The 19497-nt window shown below is 46.2% G+C and overlaps 1 protein-coding gene across 6 annotated transcripts in view; it reads right to left on the reverse strand.

Annotated features, from left to right (window-relative positions):
* ERG (ETS transcription factor ERG) overlaps positions 1 to 19497 on the reverse strand; it is a 184302-nt gene that overhangs the window by 39267 nt on the left and 125538 nt on the right. For all 6 annotated transcript variants that reach the window (XM_024758273.1, XM_024758269.1, XM_024758271.1 and 3 more), the window contains exon 3: positions 2465 to 2616. In XM_024758273.1, coding sequence (XP_024614041.1) covers positions 2465 to 2616 — 152 coding nt within the window. The remainder of the gene's footprint in view (positions 1 to 2464; positions 2617 to 19497) is intronic.

A 19497-nucleotide genomic window follows, 5' to 3' on the forward strand; every position in this document is an offset into this window, starting at 1 on the left:
CATTGGCATGAAGCAACCAAAGGAGGGAACAGCTGAAAGAGGACTTTCTTCAGGAGATGAAACCAGCCTTTACACAGAAAGTTAATATGAGCCAATCTGTGCAACCTGGCTTCCACCCAACCGACTGACATTTAATGAGCACCTACTACATAGATCACAAATGGTGGATGCTTTGACTTGATTCAATTGCTTCTTTGCCTCTTTCCCATGTAAATATCTCTCCTGTTTTCTAAACAGTTTATTTCACATAGGAAGCCACAAGTCTGGCCCTACTGGAAAGGATACTGATGACATCAAAGGCTATTGCTGGCAGGACAGAAATAGGACCTCGTCAGTTAAAAGCATATAATGGCACCAGGCTTAGCTCCTGGGTCTGCGATTCTACACGGAACCCAGATAAGCATCTTTAACATGGGCCTCTCCTCAGATTGATTCTCTCACCTTAGAGAACTAAAAAGACTTTGTTTTGCGTAAACTGAAGAAAATACTTTCTTAAGTAGGAAGGCAAAGGGTGAGATGGGCTTGGGCGGACATCCTCTGGGTTTCTATGTCATACCGTTCAGCATCAGCCAGTGTCCAAGGCAACAGCATCCCTGCCCTCCCAGTCCTCTCCAGGCACATGTCTGTTCTCAAGCCTTTTTTAGGTACCACACATCCCGGATGTGCATCTCGGACATCTGCCCTTCCATATTTTTTCCCATTCAACAGGAAATGCCTCCTGTTCTAAGTCTCAGTAACAAGTAATGGGTCTCAGGAATGCAGCTTAGTCCCCACGATCAAGCCAAATACATGCCCTCTGCATAAATGCCAACTGTCTGTCAAGAAACATGAAAACCAGCTTTGTCCCTCTCATACGGTGCCACACAGTGACAACCCTGAAGAGAAACCCAGTCCATGAACCCAAGTCAGAGGTTTTGCCAAGGACTCTGCACTCTGAACTCTCCTGTTCGGAAAGCAACGGGAACAGAAGTCCACTGGATGTGACCTGATGCAGAAGGAGGGGCAGGGGTGGGAATCACGTCACGGAGGGAATTTGAACCCGTCTGCCATCACACTTCATGGAGATGAATAGAGGTGACTTCTGCGGCAAGGGAGAATCAAGTTTGCACCAACCTCACCCATGCACACCTCTTATTACTCCGGCAACAAGGGGCAGCCCGGACAGGACTACCCAGTGGCTAGGCACCCCTTCATCCATTCCTCCCTCAGTTAATATTCATTGAGCACCTAGTACACACTAGGTACTGCACCTGGCCATGGAGGTAGGGCCTTTGTGGGGCTTACATTCTATTGAGGGAGGAGATAATAAGAGAGCTTTCACATAAATGTCCACTATAGTGACAGGTGGGAATAAAGGCAATAAAGGAAAATGAGGCAGGTGGGGGGTTGAGAGTCACTGGGTAGAGTGGGGAGGGGGCGATTCTGGATGGAGTGGTCGGGAAAGGCTTCTGAAGAGATGTTTGCACAGAGCCCCGGTGAAGGACAGAACTCCCTGGAACCAAGGGGGTTTCGGGCTGAGGCGACAGCCAGTTCAGCCCCTGAGGCAGAACAAGAGGGGGGCCAGGTGGCTGCAGTGGGTGATGGGAGGGAACCGGCAGGGCTACTGCAAGGGGCTGAAATTCATTCCAACCCCCCTCCCCCCCGAAAGGAAGAGAACGAAGGAGTCAGAAGGGCCTGAGCTCTAACTCGGCCTCTTATTAACTGCAGGCTGACCTCTCCAAGCTTCAGTTTCCTCATCAGGGCACTTGTGACAAAGACACTACCTGTTTCCCAAGATTTCATGACACCAAACTTTCTATGTCTGCACATCGCTCACCAAATACCTTATATAGAGTCAGGACCCACTGAGTTGTCACTATTGCTATCGTGGTGATATTTTTGGTTTTATGTAGTGCATTTCCTCTAAGGAGGTTTAAGGCATCCTTCCTATTACCTTTAGTTTTGCTAAATAGATAAATTCCTGGCATTTTCCTCAAATCCAGAGCCATTGTTTTGGCTTGGGTTTAGAATTACTTCTGGTAAAGAACTTTTCTGGCTCTCAGAGTCTGTGTTATAGGTCAGTGATAGCTGGAATTTCAGAGTTTGAGATCAAACAATATAGGGCTCCCAACTGTTAATTTTGCTAGATAAAAAAAAACTTTTAAAGCCTACCTTCTATTATAAATAGCACCTCATAAAAGGAAGGATATTTAACACCAAAAAACCTCAGAGAAAAGCCAATTCTTCCTTAGAGAGGTCACTTTTCATGGATTCTCTCTCTCTCTCTCTCTCTCTCTCTCTCTTTCACACACACACACACACACACACACAGAGCAGTGAACATTTCACTGTGGGTGGACCAACTTCTGCCGCCTTCCATTTACAACCATTGCTCCAGGCAGTGGAGGGTGACCAATGCCAAGGGCAAGAAGAGAGAGCCGAATGAAGTTCTAGGAAGGCGTGGGTTGCTGACCGAGCCTCTGACCTGCTGGGACGATAACTCGGCGCTCGTTCGTGGTCATGTTTGGGGGCGGCATATGCTTCTCCTCCATGTAGCCGCTGTAATTCATCCCGACAGTGTCCGTGCTACCCACCATCTTCCCTCCTTTGGCCATGCTGCATTCATCGGGGGAGTTCCTGGAGGGGAAGAAGACACATCCTTCCATTATTGCGGCAACCCAGAGCCCTCCTCCCTGTCTCCGCGTGATACCCAGAGAAGCAAGGAGGGGCAAGGTGGAGGGGTGTGAGGAAGGGGAAGGAGGCTGTGAAAAGACAAATGCAGTGTCTGTGATGAACTGAATGGCTGTGTTTCTTCCAAATTTATATTTTGAAGCTTTAATCCCCACGTGATGGCATTTGGAGGTGGGGCCTTGAGGAGATAATTAAGTTTACACAAGGTCCTGAGGGTGAGGCCCCTATGACGGGATTAGTGGCCCTTATAAGAAGACAAAGAGACCAGATACCTCTCTGTCTTTGTCTCTCTCCTCTTTGCCACTGAGTTTACAGTGAGAAAGTGGCCATCCTCCACCCAAGAAGAGAGCTGTCTCCAGACATCAACCCTGCCAGCACAGCAACTTGATCTTTGACTTCCAGTCTACAGAACTGTTATTTAGGCACCGCCCCCCCACACCGCCCCAGTCCATGGTATTTTGTGATGGCAGCCCGAGCAGACTAAGACAGTGCCCCTGCTCAGTGGAAGCAGAGGGCAGGCACGTGGGAAGCAAAGCTGCCACCTGGCTTCTATTTCTCCAGCCAGCTCCTTCTGAAACTGTCGTGTCAAACCCCCTTCCGTGACAACTGACTGGAAACACTTGCAAGGAGCAGGGAACTGGCGCTTGTTCTCCCTGTGTGACTGTAAACAGGCCATGCACACAGATGCTGGGAGACGACCCTCAGCAAGGTTTATCCTAGAGTGCATGCCTCTTCACAAGCTCAGAACGAAATCCTTGTGCTCAATTTCAAATCCCTGCAGCCAATCTTTAGACACAGAGTTTGAAGGCCCCCAGTGTTCCTGGCTTAGGTGCAGGCAGGAAGATCAAAGGAGGGAGAAGGACAGGGGACCCCAGCAGCCCTGTAGGACTAGGATTGGGGGGATGGAAACCAGCTATGTGCCTGCAGAAAGGAGTCAGCTGCTGGGCTGCTGTTCATTAAGACAGCCATGGCCTCTTGGACAAAGAAAAACCTGCCTTTCTAAAAAAAGAAAAAAGGAGAATATAAATTTTTAAGTGAGACTGGAAAGTTATTGGACATGGTGAAATCATACATAATGGGGAAACTCCAAACAGAAAATGCAGCTTAACCAGGAAACAGAAAAATGTTTTTTTCTAAGGGATCTTGATGGTTGGGTTATGTCTTCTAAGGTGGATTTCTGGAAATTTCCTCTCAAGTGCTACCCAACACAGGATTCTTCATACTCTTAGCAATCTACGCATCTCCATTGGATTTCAGATTTCCATCCCCATGTCTGAGGCCCTGATGGTTATGGGCTCCACTCCAGTGAGCCTTCCTTTGTCTCCTCCACACTTTGTTTGCTGGAACTCTGCAGCCAATCTGCAGAATCTTGGAACTATAGGCCTGACATGGACGTGACCTTCAAGTCAGAGATGGTCTGAGGCATTGAGGCAGAAGGGCACTCTCTGGGTGGGGCAGGACTGAGGTGGGATGGAAAAGGTCATTCTAGACCCAAGAGCCATGGCAGGGGTGTGGACAGGAAGAGCAGACCAAAGGCCCTGGAAAGAGTTTGTTCAGCATCTGGGAACTTTGAAAATACAGATTTGTTCTCGGCATCCCTTGCACATGTCTGGTGCTGAGGGAGGGAGCTTAGGGCTGATGATGAGGAAGAAGCAGGTATGTCTGTGGATGGAGGTTATAGTTGGGGTCATCCACGACTAAGTTCCTACCATGGGCCTGGAAATACACAGCCCTGTTTCATGGCATCCTCACAGCTGTAGTAACATGAAGGAAATTTAAAAATAATAGCAGTCGGAGTTCCCACGGTGTGAACCCTCTATATTTCCAATGCTGCCTACACGTGCATTATTTCCTCTTGATGCTGTTTTTCCTGGCTTCCAACATTTATCTCTAAAAGACCCATCCTAATATCAAAACACTGAATGTCTTCACTTGAGACTTAGTTTCCTTTCCCTTTGGAAAATTCCATCAGTTGAGTGGAGTATGTATGTTTCGGTCTGTTGGTCTCAAGGAGAGAAGTTACTAGGGAAGAGAGTTAAAGGGGTTTGTTTCTTTAGGAAAAAGACTTTAGATGCTACTTAGGTGATGAGTGTCACTCAAGTAACATCTGTAAGATCTAAGATGAGCACTGTTCAGATTCATTCGTTCACTCCTCCATTTAGACTATTTTTTATTGAGTGCCTGCTGTATATCAGGTATCATAAATTCCTTCTTCTCCAGCAAGGCAGTTATCCATCTAAAAAGTTAAAAGTCAAAGAGATGCATAGAATTATAGAAAGAGGAAACATGGGGGATTATGGACCATACGTTCCAACTCTCCCATTTTCTTACAATTCAATTGTTCAATTTCCATCTCTGAGGACGAAAGCTCTAGGAACAAATCAGTTTTCCCATGGCATTAAAATAGATCCCTCATCAAATACAGAGATATAATGAGCTATTAAATTGCATTTTACCAGAGCTTTCCAAAAATATGTGTAAGCATTTAAAACAGGGACAGTCTTCAATATGGTTACTTTGTCTTCATCTTATAACCAGAAGACATAATTCATCTCATTAAGCTTTTCCAGCCAGCTTTCATTGTGAAAAAAAGCAGCAAAATGAAACCCTATTTTCAAACGTTGCACCTTCAGTTCAATAAAAAATTGTCTTTTTTCCACTGTATTTTGTTTTAGCTTCAGAGGAAGACAGAAGGGAACCATGTTTGTGATCACTTCAAATAGTTTTTGAATCTAAGTAATAAATCTAACAGAACTCCAACCCCAAAGAGGGGAGAGGTCACCCCATAGGGCCACTGACAGACGAGACTCAAGGCAGGTATTCAATAAATACTGGTTAAAGGGGCCCCAGGTGTTCTATTCTCACTGTTCAGTCACTTCGCCTTGTTTATTCTCTTGAAAATTTTAATAGCAAAAGGGTAGCATATATATATGTTGCTGTGTTCTGAGAGCTTAACAGTTACCAATCCTCACAACAGCCTGGTGCAGCGGCCGCTGGCATTAGCTCCATTTCTCAGATGTGTAAACTGATGACACAAAAGAGAAGGGAATTGCTCCAGGTCTCAGAGCCAGGAGGAGGCAGAACTGAGGCTTGAAGCTGGGCAGCCTCTACTCACCGGCCACACTTATAACCCCCGCACAGACAGCCCCACCCAGTAAAGCTAGGATGGCTAGGATGGCGGCCCTTTAAAAAGTAAAGCAGATCTTTATTTCAGAAAGGCATCAAGAACGGCCTGCCCCACATGTTACTCTGGCTTAAGGTGCGCACTGTGATACATACATGATTCATAGTCTAGGCCACCATCCTTGCCCCTGGGCTGTTCATTCCCCAGCACAGCAGATGTGTGACCCATCCAGAGCGTATCTAAAAAGACGGAAATAAGAAAGAGAGGGAAATCCTGGAGGAGGATTTTTTTTCATGGAATTTAGACACTGCTATTTTAAGAAAAAGAAATCTTAACGTGATTCAGAGAATTGAGAAGTGTATATTGAAAAGTCTCCCAATAAATGCATTTTCAGCTCTTTGCCCAGCTGTGGTAAGAAATCTGCCCCTTGCTTACTGCACTGTTTAGCTCTACCTTCATTGTGCATTCCAAGAAGTCACAGGGAGAAGCTCCCACAAACAGCCTGGTATCCTACCAGTACCAAGCCTAGAACAGAGGATCCCACGTTCTCTATTCTAACATGGTAAGGGTCTGGGCATTCAGTACATTACTTTGAAATGCACATAGCAAAGAGCATCCCTTTAAATATGATATTCTTGGTATTCACATATGTGTTCTTTAACAGTTCCTGTGAAAGTTCTAAGGCAATTCATTAGATGCCTACTAAATGGGTAATTAATTGGTGAATATGAAAGTTCTCTGTCTTATTATTTGGGGCATCAATTTCTTTATTGCTAATAAGCATGGTTCAAGATATCTCTCTCAAAGACTCTATCTTTTAAGGGCATGGAAAAGTGATTATGCAAGTCAAACCACAGTGAGATCTATCACTTCACACCTGTCAAGATGGCTATTATAAAAACAAAAACCAAAACATAACAAGTGTTGGTGAGAATGTAGAGAAACTGGAACCCTCGCATACTGTTGGTGGGAATGCAAAATGGTACAGCTGCACTGGAAAACAGTATAGCAGTTCCTTGAAACATTTTTAAAGAAAACAACCATATGATCCAGCAATCCCACTTATGCCTATTTATCCAAAAGAATTAAAATCAGGCAAGAGATATTAGCACTTCTAGCTTCACTACAGTACCATTCACAATAGTCAAGGTGTGGAAACAACCTATATGTCCATTGATGGATGAATAGATAAAGAAAATGTGGTACACTCATACAATAGAATACTATTCTTCTTAAAAAGAAGGAAATTTGGAAATAGATGACAGCATGGATGAACCTTGAGAACATTATACTTAGTGAAAAAAGCCAGTCACAGAAAGACAAATACTGCCCGATTCCCCCTTATATGAGGTATCTAAAAAAGTCAAATTCAGAGAATCAAAGAATGAAATGTTGGTTTCCAGGAGCTGGGGGAGGGAGAAGTGGTGAAGTTACTAATCAACCATCATAAAGTCTCAGTCAAGTAGAATGAAAAGGCTCCAGAGATCTGCTGTACTACTTGGTACCTTTGGTCAACAATAAGGTACACTTAAACATTTGTTTCAAAGGTAGATCTCGTGTTGTGTTCTTACCACAATAAAATAAATAAAAAATGATTGTGTCTTAACCATTTTCTCAGATTCACATTTTCAGGTCTGGGTTCTATTTATAACCCACAAAACACTGGTCTTGACAACCCCATACAGTATGTGGCACCAGTGAGAGGGAAGAGAAGGCAGGAAGACCGCTCACAGCAGGAGAAATCCCACATGGGGCTGGGGCTGCCCTGAGAGGGGGAGGCTGATTCAGACTGAAGAATTTCAGGAAGGCACTGGACAACAGCTGGGGTGCCAGAAAGTTGGGTGTATCAGCCTCCAAGCCCCTTAAAACATCCTTGGGGCCACACAACTTCAGGAGTTTAATCTCTGCAGCCATCTAACAGATTTCCATGCCACTTGGGTGTAATTGCAGTCACTCTAGGAAATAGAGAAATAATGTAGAAAGACCCCCTCAACCTTCATGATGAACAAGATAGGGGGTTGGTGCCCTTCTTCTGATAACTGGAGACACATGCCCAACTAAGATGGCCTGTTGAGCCTCAATTAATTAATCGCTCTTAAGTAGCATTTGGAGAATTAAGGTGAGTTGAGAACATGATCATTGACTTCTTAAAACATACTAGTATTATGAATTAATGATGAAAGAACATAGCAAAGAATATCAAATAAATTGGAAGATCTACTATATTTAAATTAAGGTGAGAAGTCAGACATGCTGCCAAACTCCACTGGGTTCTCGTAGGGTTACAGAATCAGAGGGCTGGGAAACTCCATTCCCAAGCCCCCAGGCAGGACTCTCCAGAAGCTACTTGGATGAACAAATGCTTAGCTTATATTAACATTTTTCTAAGGAGGAGAGTCCAACATTTCCCTCTGCAACTCCAGAGTTATATTTATGTGTATGTGTGGTGGCTCTGAATATACTTTCTTCCCCTGTCCTTCCTCAAACTATGTGACATTTGAGGTGGACTGCAAAAATGCACACAAGACATAAATGATCAAAGGAATGGAAGTGAAGGTTATATGAGGGCAGAAAAGCAATTAACCAAGAGATAAAATCAGCACATTGAGTAAGCTTACTATTTATAGTTGTTCAAGGTAGAACATCAATCTATCTCTGAACTTTCTACTTGCCAAAGCAAAAAAGGAATCTATCCTGTGACAATTCAAGGTGTCAAAAAGATACATATGAACCAGTCACTCAGCAGAAGCAAAGCTTTTCCTGGGCTGAAACTTGAGGGAAGTTTCTCTCGTGGCTTCTCTTGCAGAGAACTGGGTGATGCAGCAAGCAGTATCCTTCCCAGCATCCCATAACAGACCTGAGAACATACCACACATAAAGCAGGATGCTCCAATCACACAGCTCGCAGCTGCTTCAGCTACAGGAACTGGGAGACTGTATTTCCTCAGCCAGCGCTCCATGCTTACCACTTCTTGACACTGATTTTGGAAAGAACCAGCCAACCAGAAAAATGGGTGCAAAAATATAAAAAATAAATGATTAAAAACCGAAAAAAATCTTGAGAGATGGAATGCTACATATTCCAGTTTCCACAGTCTTCTAAGTTATATGTTTTAAATTCAAATTTGCCTCTGCATGGTGGGCAAACAAATATTTACAGACCTCATTTGTTTCATCTTCTATCCCGTATCTGACTGCTTTTACTCATGCTAGGGATGGCTCCAAAATCTTTTCATGTATTCATGTCATAGTGAAACATTCAAAATGGTGCTTAACACACAGTAAATGCTATGTGTTAGCTGTTATTATTCATCTCATCCACACAACTCCACAAGGTCAAATACCAGTAAGCAGCAGCAATATTACAGGTGACTTGCAGAGAGGATGGAGGCAGGTTGTGCCCAAGGTTACACGACCAGCAGTGGAGCAGCTGGGATTTGAACCTACAGAGTTGGGGTCCTGCGTCCAAGGACTTGACCACCATGCTATAGGACCTCCCCTGGTAACTCCACACCAATGGTCTCTTTCACAGACATAACACATAATGGGATGGACCCTCAGAAGACTCAAGGTCATCACTATTGGGCATTTTCTGAAGAACATCCTAGGAGTGGCCCTGAAGACAGTCATGGATAGGGCGGCAGATGTGAGATGAGTAGGGCCAGCCCTGTGCAGACAAAGGCAGAGCCTCCTGGGAGTAGCTAAAGGCGGCAATGTTTATTTGGACATGCATACAAATTTTGATAAGTCTGGTTTAAGAAAAAGGTGGCCACCTCGATTTACAGTTGAACATCATATGTCCCTCCCCAAACCTTCCTTGAGGTGCTCAGCAGGGTGCAAGCTCTGCAGAGATGATGGGTGAACATTCATGAGTGTGAGGAAATCAGACAAGAAGTGTCTGTGCTCAGAGAGGAGAGTGGGAATGCCTGTGACTCAGATCGTGGGTCTAAGAAGACAGAACTGAGAACCAGGACAGAAGATGGACCACTGAGAAAGTAGTCCATCTAATTTTTTTAAGATTAAGTGGACCCCAGCCCGATACAAAAGCTTCTTTTAGCTGTTTCCATAATCCTTTTCTTTGAAAAGGGGTAATGTGCCTATAAAAATGTACCAAGACATTAAAATTAGGGCTTTGGTTTTTGAAAAACAAAATAAACTTGACATCTGACATTGGTTTTCTCACATCAGAGTCTACTTACAGCAGGGCAGATTCCATCACAGAAACAGCCCGCAGTGAAATGGCATAGATGCGAACGTTAGCTTGACAAGGATGCGCTGTGCCCTGAGCTGAGTGTGAATGGACCTCATTTATCCAAGCATGTCACTGAATGCAGCCCCAAGTGACAGGGCCGAGCTCAACAGCCACCTTAAATCTGTGATCCACCCTCACTTCACAACAGTTAGTGGAGGCGCTCAGGCCTGAGAGAAAGCCCAAGGCAAGTCAAAATCGAATTTGGGCAAAACTGATATAACTTCTCCTGGTGGGTGAAGGCAAACCCGCCGGTCCTCTCGAAAATCTACCCATTCTTCAAACCACATCCTCCTTCCTGTTCCTGAATTCCTCTTGCACTTGGAGACGGCTTTCCCCTGCCTTGTTCTCCACCACATGCTGGTGGAGTAACTTTTTTTTTCACATTTGAAATCCTTTTTTTTTTTTTGCGGTACACGGGCCTCTCACTGTTGTGGCCTCTCCCGTTGCGGAGCATAGGCTCCGGACATGCAGGCTCAGCGGCCATGGCTCACGGGCCCAGCTGCTCTGCGGCATGTGGGATCTTCCCAGACCGGGGCACGAACCCGTGTCCCCTGCATCGGCAGGCGGACTCTCAACCACTGCGCCACCAGGGAAGCCCTGAAATGCATATTTTTGTAAAAAAACTTTTATTGGAGTATAGTTAATTTACAATGTTGTGTTAGTTTCGGGTGTACGGCAAAGTGATTCAGTTACACATATGCATATATCCATTCTTTTTAGACTCTTTTCTCATATAGGTTATTACAGAATATTGAGTAGAGCTCCCTGTGCTATACAGTAGGTCCTTATTAATTACCTATTTTATATATAGTAGTGTGTATATGTGAACTAATTCAGACAGAGAAAAGACAAATATGTGATATCGCTTATATATGGAATCTAAAAAAAATGGTACAAATGAACTTAGTTTCAAAACAGAAACAGAGTCACAGATGTAGACAACAAACTTATGGTTACCAAGGGCAAAAGAGGGGGAGAGGGATAAATTAGAAGGTGGAGTATTCTTGAGCTTTACTTCCAGAGAGTCTGCTTTCCTGCTACCAGAGTCATCTTCCACAAAGACAAGTCCATGCTGGCCACGTGCAACCCAAGCCCTTCCTCGGCCCATAGAGCCTTCCGACAAATCCACACTCCCTAGACTGTCCTCGGCCATCTGGCCCTGGGCCTCCTCAACTCATTCATTTAAAAAAATTATTAAAGTATTGTTGATTTACAATGTTGTGTAAGTTTCAGGTGTACAGCAAAGTGATTCAGGTATGCATTTTATACACACACACACACACGCACACACACGTTCTTTTTCAGATTGTTTTCCCTTTTAGGTTATTACAGAATATTGAGTAGAGTTCCCTGTGCTGTACAGTAGGTCCTGGTTGTTTATCTATTTTATATATAGTAGCGTGTATATGTTAATCTCAAACTCCTAATTCATCCCTCCCCTCCCTTTCCCCTTTGGTAACCGTAAGTTTGTTTTCTATGTCTGTGGGTCTATTTCTGTTTTGCATTATAAATAAGTTCCTTTGTACCATTTTTTTAAAAAAGATTCCACATATAAGCAACATCATATGCTATCTGTCTTTCTCTGACTTACTTCACTCAGTATGAGAAGCTCCAGGTCCATCCGTATTGCTGCAAATGGCATTATTTCATTCTTTCTTATGGCTGAGTAACATTCCATCGTACATATGTACCCCATCTTCTTTATCCATTCATCTGTGTGACAAACACTTACAGAGCGAGTGTACGCCACGTACTGTCCTAGGTGCCGGGGACCCAGCAGTGTCCCTGTTCTCGTGGTGCCTGCCTTTGGGTGGGTGAAGTCTCTCTCCCCAGCCCCACATACTCTGCCCTGGAAGACCACGGTCCACATCCCATCCAACCCTTTTGTGGAGGAGCAAGCGAATGTTTACTCCCGTGCAGTCTTCGGCTCATGACAGTTTATTAGAATGGCACTATCTTCCCAAATGTGCTTTTTAGCTTATTAGGTGACTTCATGGTAAGAACTTGATGATGAAGCTAGACTACAGAGGCTTTCTTTGGCAGCTCTACCCTGACAGTCCAAAGAGTTCAGTTCCACGAGAGGGTCCTAAGGATGCTAGCCAGGGCACGCATCCCAAGTCTGCCTTAAACCTGAATAGGAATCAATCCCCCCTCAGGTGGTTTTCTTCCTAAGAATCCTAAAAGCACATACTTAGTCCTAATCGACCGAACCAACTCCTAATCAAGTTTCACGCCATGAATGGAGGTAGTCACCACAAAAGGTATTTTTAGGACCCCAGACAAGGAGGGGATTGTCTGGAAAGCACTGGGGTAATTTGTAGGTCTGGTTTATTTCTGAATCAGAGGCAGTGGAAAAGCTGCTTCAGAGCCCATGGCCTGAGCAGCGGGTGGAGCTGGGCAGTGATTCACGGAGCACTCTGGGCTCCAACTGAAACTGGAGATGTTTATCTTCACAGCTGTGTGTTATTTTTACCCTTACTAAATATTCTCTCTTACACCTGGAATTTCAGCCTCTTCCCACCAGGCCTGTTCCCTTCTCCCTTCTCCCTTCTCCTAAGCAGTTGAAGACGAAATTAATTTAAAAAGTCACCACCAACAGTTAGTTCTTTGTCCCCAAAAGGGGTTTGAAGTTTTCCTGAGAAAGTTTCATGGTTTAAGTGTATATTTCTCTGAACAGCCGAAAATGGTATCAGCAAGATCACAGCACATTTAGATCTTGAAAACTGAGGAGGAAATGCATCCGTTGGGGATTCATCCTTTAGAATAAAGTATTCTGTAGAATAAGATGTCTACAAATAGTTACCTGACAAAGATGTGGCACCTTTTCTATCTTGTGTGCGTGTGTGTGTTCTTTTCTCAAAACACTTTCATTTTTCAGAGAGGAAAGAATTAAGCCCGATAGCCATTATGGTGCTTTCAGGGTTTTATTTTCCTAAAAGGCTATGTAAATTCTGGTTAACCAAGATGATTTTCCTTTCAGGATAGAAAATGCCAAACAGTCCTTGTCCCAATGTCAATATCCACAGTGACCCGATGGGATTCACTTACATCATAAGGAAGAGCACGGCTCTTAGGCTGTTCTCCAAAATGGTGTCCATCCATTTGACACCCCAAGAAATGGCAAAGATGCTCGTGAGTGCTACTAAGGAAGGGGGATGAGAAAAAATCTGCTCCAGACAGAGAGGCAGCCCCAGAGAACTTGACTCTCTCACTAAATCTTCCCCGACTGAGGCCCTTTCAATCCATGTCTCAGCCCTGCAGCCCAATGAACTGATGTCTGTAAAGACTCAAGGCCCCTTACAAGTAGGACAAACTATTACTACCCGACCTCACTAGCACAGTTGGGAAAACCACTAGTTTTCCAGTCTCCAACACTGAGCCGCCCACAGCTTGGAAGGTTTGGAAGGTGGCCAAGCTTAACTAGGAAACATCTTTTATGCCAGTCAGATTCAGAACCTTAAGTCAGAAAGGAACAAATGTGATTATAGCTGCAAATTTCACTGTCCTAAAAGAAGACATAAAGTCTTCTAGAAAATGTAAGAAAATATACATGAAGTCAAATCTCAATGCATCAAAGTAGAAAGGCATGAGGGAGACCAGTCCCAGGGAGCCGCTTTCAAATGTCAAATATTGAGTATTCCAAGTAAAATGAGAAAACTGATGTTAAAAGACCTTCGGCCAAGATGTTGCTCTGTACGCAGGCACTGGGCAAAGCACCTCTTCCAACACAATTACACACAGGGAACTGGAATAGTCACTATCCTAAAACTGAGAATTTTTTATTTTTAATTTCAGCCCAATGACTATTTACTGAGAGCCACCACTGGGCTCAGACCATAGGTCTCCCATCACGCTGATTATTTGTTAAATGTGGTTCTGTTTGGAATCACCTCATGAAGGGAATGTAAAGATGAGTGCAGTTTAATTGATCTGTTATAATAAAGTAAAATGAGAGGAAAGTAAATTTTTTTAACTGTGTAATAAATACAAGAAATCAAAATATGGTTGGTGTTTGGATTTAATGCCTCTCAGAAAACAAAAAATTGGACATATTGCTCATCCATCACCTGGAGAAACTCCACCGTCCCTGCCAACACAGAGGTGATGCCTGGCTAAAGGAAGCAGCCCTGAGGGAGGAAGAGGAGCACAGGCCTGGGGTCACATGGCCCATGGCAGGCGGACTTAAGTTATGGAGACTCAATGGTCTCCATGCGTAAAATGGGTATAATCTTAATGCCATCTCATAGATTTAATGAGGAAATTGGATGATATGTTGTATCCTAAAATCTATTAATAAATCACAGTGCGTTATAGAAATATTAATATCACTCCTCTGGGAGTCTTTCCTGCCTGGAGAAACTGAGTCATACTCTCATCCCTGCTATGGCCAGGCCCAGAGCATCCCCCTGAACTTGTCTGTACTTGTCATGCGACCTCACGGAATCTTTTTCACCTTTGATGGACCGTAAGCTTCTCTTAATTCATCTTCAGAGCAAACACAGGCTATGATGAAGAGTAAACACCAAATAAATGGTTTAGCGCAGAGTTCACCACTTCGAGACTACAGACCTTTGGGGCTAGATGATTCTTTTGGGGGGCAGATGCTGTCCTGTGTGTTGTAGGCCGCTGAGTGGCACCTCTAGCCTCAACTCACTAGATGCCAGGAACGCCTCACAGGTGTGACAGTCAAAACTGTCTTCAGGGCTTCCCTGGTGGCGCAGTGGTTGAGAGTCCGCCTGCCGATGCAGGGGACACGGGTTCGTGCCCCGGTCCAGGAAGATCCCACATGCCGCAGAGCGGCTGGGCCCGTGAGCCATGGCCGCTGGGCCTGCGCGTCCGGAGCCTGTGCTCCGCAACGGGAGAGGCCACAACAGTGAGAGGCCTGCGTACCGCAAAAAAAAAAAAAACTGTCTGCAGACACTGCCAAATGGCTCCCTGGGGGGCGCAGCCATGGCGTCTGCGAACCACTGGTTTAATGAGTAAGATCCCCTGAACTCAGGCAAGGAGTCCAGAGCTCGTCCTATTTTGCCTGGTGCTTATTAGAGGTAAGTGCAAGTCCCCTGTGTCTGGGCAGATACTTAGAGGGGCTTAGGCTCGATTCTCAGGAGGATTCCAGTTGTGGTTTGTCCACCCCTCATTTGGGGTACACCCCCCAAACCTGGGGCTCAGCCTCACTTCCCTCTTCCTCACGCCATACCCATCAGCAAAACACTACAGTTCTACCTTCCAAATATGTCCAGAATGCAATCACTTTCCCCACCCTCACGCAGGCCTCACCATCTCTTACCCTAACTCCTGAAGGGCCTCCTAGCGGTCTCGGCTTCAACACAGGAGCCAGGGAGATCCTGCTAAATCTGAGTGACATCACGTCCCTCCTTTGCTTACAGCCCCCAGCGGTCTAGCTCGCTCAGAGTGAAGATCAAAGCCCCTCACTGGCCTCACGATCACTCAACCTCATCTCCTATCACTCTTCCCCTTGGTCACTGAACATTAGCCACAACTGTCCTCCAACACTTCAGGCTGACCTCAGGGTCTCTGCACTCACCACTCCCTTTGCCTGGAATATTCTCCTACTGGGTAACCATGGGACCTTCTCCCTCACTGACTTTGGGGCTTTACTCAAATGTCACGTTCTCAGAGGTGATCTTTTCAGGCTGCCCTTTCCAGAACTGCCACCCCCTGCCCTGCTTTAGTTTTCTTTTTTCCTTAGCACTTACCACAATCTAACCTGTTAGCCTTTAATTAGCTATCTGGTTCACTGGCTGCCTTTCCCGTTACAAAGTGAACTTAGAGAGGCAATATTTTTGTGTATGTTTTACCACTGTATGTCAAGTACCTAAAACAGTGACTGCACATAATAGGTGCTCAGTACATACTTGCTGGACCAATGAATGACTCCGTGTGTAACCAGGACGTCTGACACCAAGATGGACCAATCAGGTAGCCCCCTTTTCTGTCATCTTCATCACACTCCAGACCACATGCTTTTTAAATATTACATCAAAAGCATCCTGTCATCTGATCCTAGGCTGGAGTTCTTCACAGCACACAGTGAATCTCCTTCCCAGACAAGAGAGAGAGGCGAGGCCCAATCTCTCACCTCACAGGCTCAGCCAGACAAAAGCCACTGCAGTGAGAGGCGAGCAGGGTGGCCGTACACCTAGGCAGACAGACTTCCTGAGAACGAGCCCTCCTCTGCACTTTGTTCTCCCAGATTATCCACTCTATAGGCCACCTTTATCCAGCTCCGGGGATTCTCATTTTTTTCTCTCCCTGGATGCTGCAACGGGACTGTGTTTCTCAGACCAGTGAGGGTCAGAATCCCCGGGTAGGGGCGGGGGAGCTTGTTAAAGCAGGAGTGCTGGGTCCCACCCCCAGAGCTTTGGACTCAGCAGGTCTGGGCAGGGCCTGAGAATCTGAATCTCTAACAAGCTCCCAGATGGTGCTGAGGCAGCTGATCTTAGGGCCCTACTTTGAAAATCGGCGCACCAGGGGACCTCTCACCCAACAGACTCCAACAATAGATTAACGACTCCAGGTGGCTTGGGTACTGGGCTAAGAGCAGGACTCATAGTGTGGCACACAGAGTCATTCAATTCCAGCTGCAGTGAGCCTCCAGGTGGGCAGCACGGAATTGCCGCGACTTCCTGGTGGGCCACCAGGAGTTTTTACTGCCTGTGGAAGGATGAAGGATGCCCAATTCCACCCGCCTGAGAGTCGACTGAATCTCCGAGACAGGGATGCTGAGAGAGAGTAAAGGCTTGCACACCATACTGCCCGCTTGTGATGGAAGACAATTTTCTTGTGGACCGTATGTGAGTAAGTGTGTGTGTGCATGTGTGTGTGCGTGTGTGTGTTTCTTGGTCTATCTTGCCAGTCTACAGTGGCTTGAGCCTTAGGAACCTCACATAGAATTAAGGCCATCAGCAGGGGGCTCGCTGGAGGCCAGGCAGTTCTGAAGCCCCAGCAGGGCCCTCTGTGAACAGCTGTTCCAGCTGGGCTGCACTGACACGTCTCCATTGTGTGAACACTTGGGGTTTTCTTGTGTGTGAGGCTGGAGTGAAGAAAGGGGAAAGGCAGGGTGTCGGGGACCACCGAAGCTGAGAAATGATGTCTTGTGTCTACACAACGTGCAATTGGATGAGTGTCTGCAAGAATCATGTCCTCTGATACGGCAGCCGCCAAGCCAAACCCACAATTACATCCCTGTTGGCTCACAAGGCATGGTTCCTTTCTCTCCTGTTTTCCTTTCATTATTTTTTATAGAGCTCTGTTATAATGGCAGTAGATCTCATTTCACCACTCGTATTTCATTTCAGGAGCTTGTGTGCGCATTGGGGCTAAGGTTTTGCAGAATTCCATCACTTGCTTGGGAAATTCAGTTCCTCCCTCCTCCAAGCCTTGGCCTTTTCTTCCAAGGGTAATGAGTCGATAGGGACAGACAGGACCATTCCCAGGGACCGTATCTTATGCGGAAGGAGCTAGGTCATGTTCTGGCAACGCCCAGGCTGTACAGGGGGCTCTCCCCCCAGGGGGGGTGTTTTCAAAAGAGCACCAAGGGGCCACAAAGGTAACAGCCTGCCCGTTCCAGCCAAAGTCCGATTTTTGACTTACGTAAACTCCCCCTGAACTTGACTTCAAGAGGCAAGTGTACTGTACGGAAGCCCACCACACAAAAGCTCAGAGCAAGGACAATGAGACGGAGCTACTGGGCTGGGGGCCAGGAGATGCACTTCCTTTCCTGCTGAGGTCCCTAACTCCCAGCACCCCTGGCCTGGGGCTTCCAGGTGGTGGGTGAGGCAGCCAGCATCTCCAGAAAGATGCAGGGAGGCGGCACATTTACGAGCTGCATCCTGGTCCCTGGTGCTCAACCACACTCACCTCTGCAGTGTCTCTGCCGCGAGCCCCTCCAGGGAGGATCCCTGTCTCCATGACCTGGGTCTCTGCCCCCTGACACTTTGGGCAGAGCTGGTACAGCCAGGTGCCCATTCAAGGTCTCTAGAATGAAAGCAGAGTCAATGCAGGTCCACGTTCCCTTTTATGGAACTGGAGCTGACACGTGTGAAGATCACGCCGCAAGCTGGCAAAGTCTGCGGATCTGATCCCGGGCAGCCCTGTCTGCCGGCCTCTTCCAATCCTCGAGATGAAATGGGCCTTAGGTCCACTGATGAATTTTGAGTTTTTCCTTCCTCCATGCCCCTTCGGGCAGCCCGTTATGCTCTGAAGAGCAGACTCACCACCCACTTGCAAAATTCCACAAGATCACAGCCTGAAGGCCGGTCCTGGTGACCATCAATCTGATGTGCGACAGCCCCCAACACTTCCCATCCAGCCAGGCTGAGCCCCTTCAGGGACAGGGAACTGGCTACCCCAGGAAATGCTGATTTGCAAATCTGAAAGGAATGGCCCCACTAACCACTGAACTCCTGGTCTTCAAACCGCTCCTCCTCACATCAATCTGATGTGCGACAGCCCCCAACACTTCCCATCCAGCCAGGCTGAGCCCCTTCAGGGACAGGGAACTGGCTACCCCAGGAAATGCTGATTTGCAAATCTGAAAGGAATGGCCCCACTAACCACTGACCAGCCAAGGGGCCAGAAGCACCAGGTGTGGTCAGTGTCCTGTGTCCACCTGGCCAGGCCATTGCACTCAGTGACTTAATCCCATGCCAATCGAGGTGTTGGTCTGAAGGTATTTCATAGATGCGGTTAACATCTACCAACCATTGATTTTAAATAAAGGTGATTATCCTTGATAATGTGGGTGGGCCTCATCTCATCAATTGAAGGTCTAAAGAACAGAACCTGAGCTTCCCCTAAGGAAGAAGGAATTCTGCCTCAAGACTGTTGCATCTGAAACAGAGACACAGATGTAGAGAACAAACGTATGGACACCAAGGGGGGAAATTGGCCGGGGAAGGGATGGGATGAATTGGGAGACTGGGATTGACGTGTATACACTAATATGTATAAAATAATAACTCATAAGAACCTGCTGTACAAAAAAATAAAATAAATTTGAAAAAACAAAAAAAGACTGTTGCACCTACTCCTGCTTGAGTTTCCAGCCTGCTGGTACACCCTACAGATCTCAGACTTGACAGTCTCCACAACTGTGTGAGCCAGTTCCTTACAGCAAACCTCTTCATTGTGCATTCCACTGGTTTTGTTTCTCTGGAGAACCCTGACGGACACACCAGACCAGCCCCACTGAGCTGGATCCAGCACACAGAGCTCGGAAAAGACGGGCAAAAGACTCTTCTACAAAGAGGATCAATACATGTCTGCCTCCTGTTTCCCCAGAACATTCCACGGTGAGGGGAAGGAGGGCACTTGGTGACCAGCTGACATCTGCATCATAGCTCAGTTCCACAAGCTGTGCTCCTCCCCCATGCTCCTCCCCCCTCTGCTCCTCCCCCTCGTGTTCCTCCCCCCACACTCCTCCCCCCTC

This window comes from Neophocaena asiaeorientalis, unplaced genomic scaffold (assembly GCF_003031525.2).
Source record: "Neophocaena asiaeorientalis asiaeorientalis breed wild unplaced genomic scaffold, Neophocaena_asiaeorientalis_V1.1 scaffold45, whole genome shotgun sequence".
Lineage (NCBI taxonomy): Eukaryota > Metazoa > Chordata > Mammalia > Artiodactyla > Phocoenidae > Neophocaena > Neophocaena asiaeorientalis.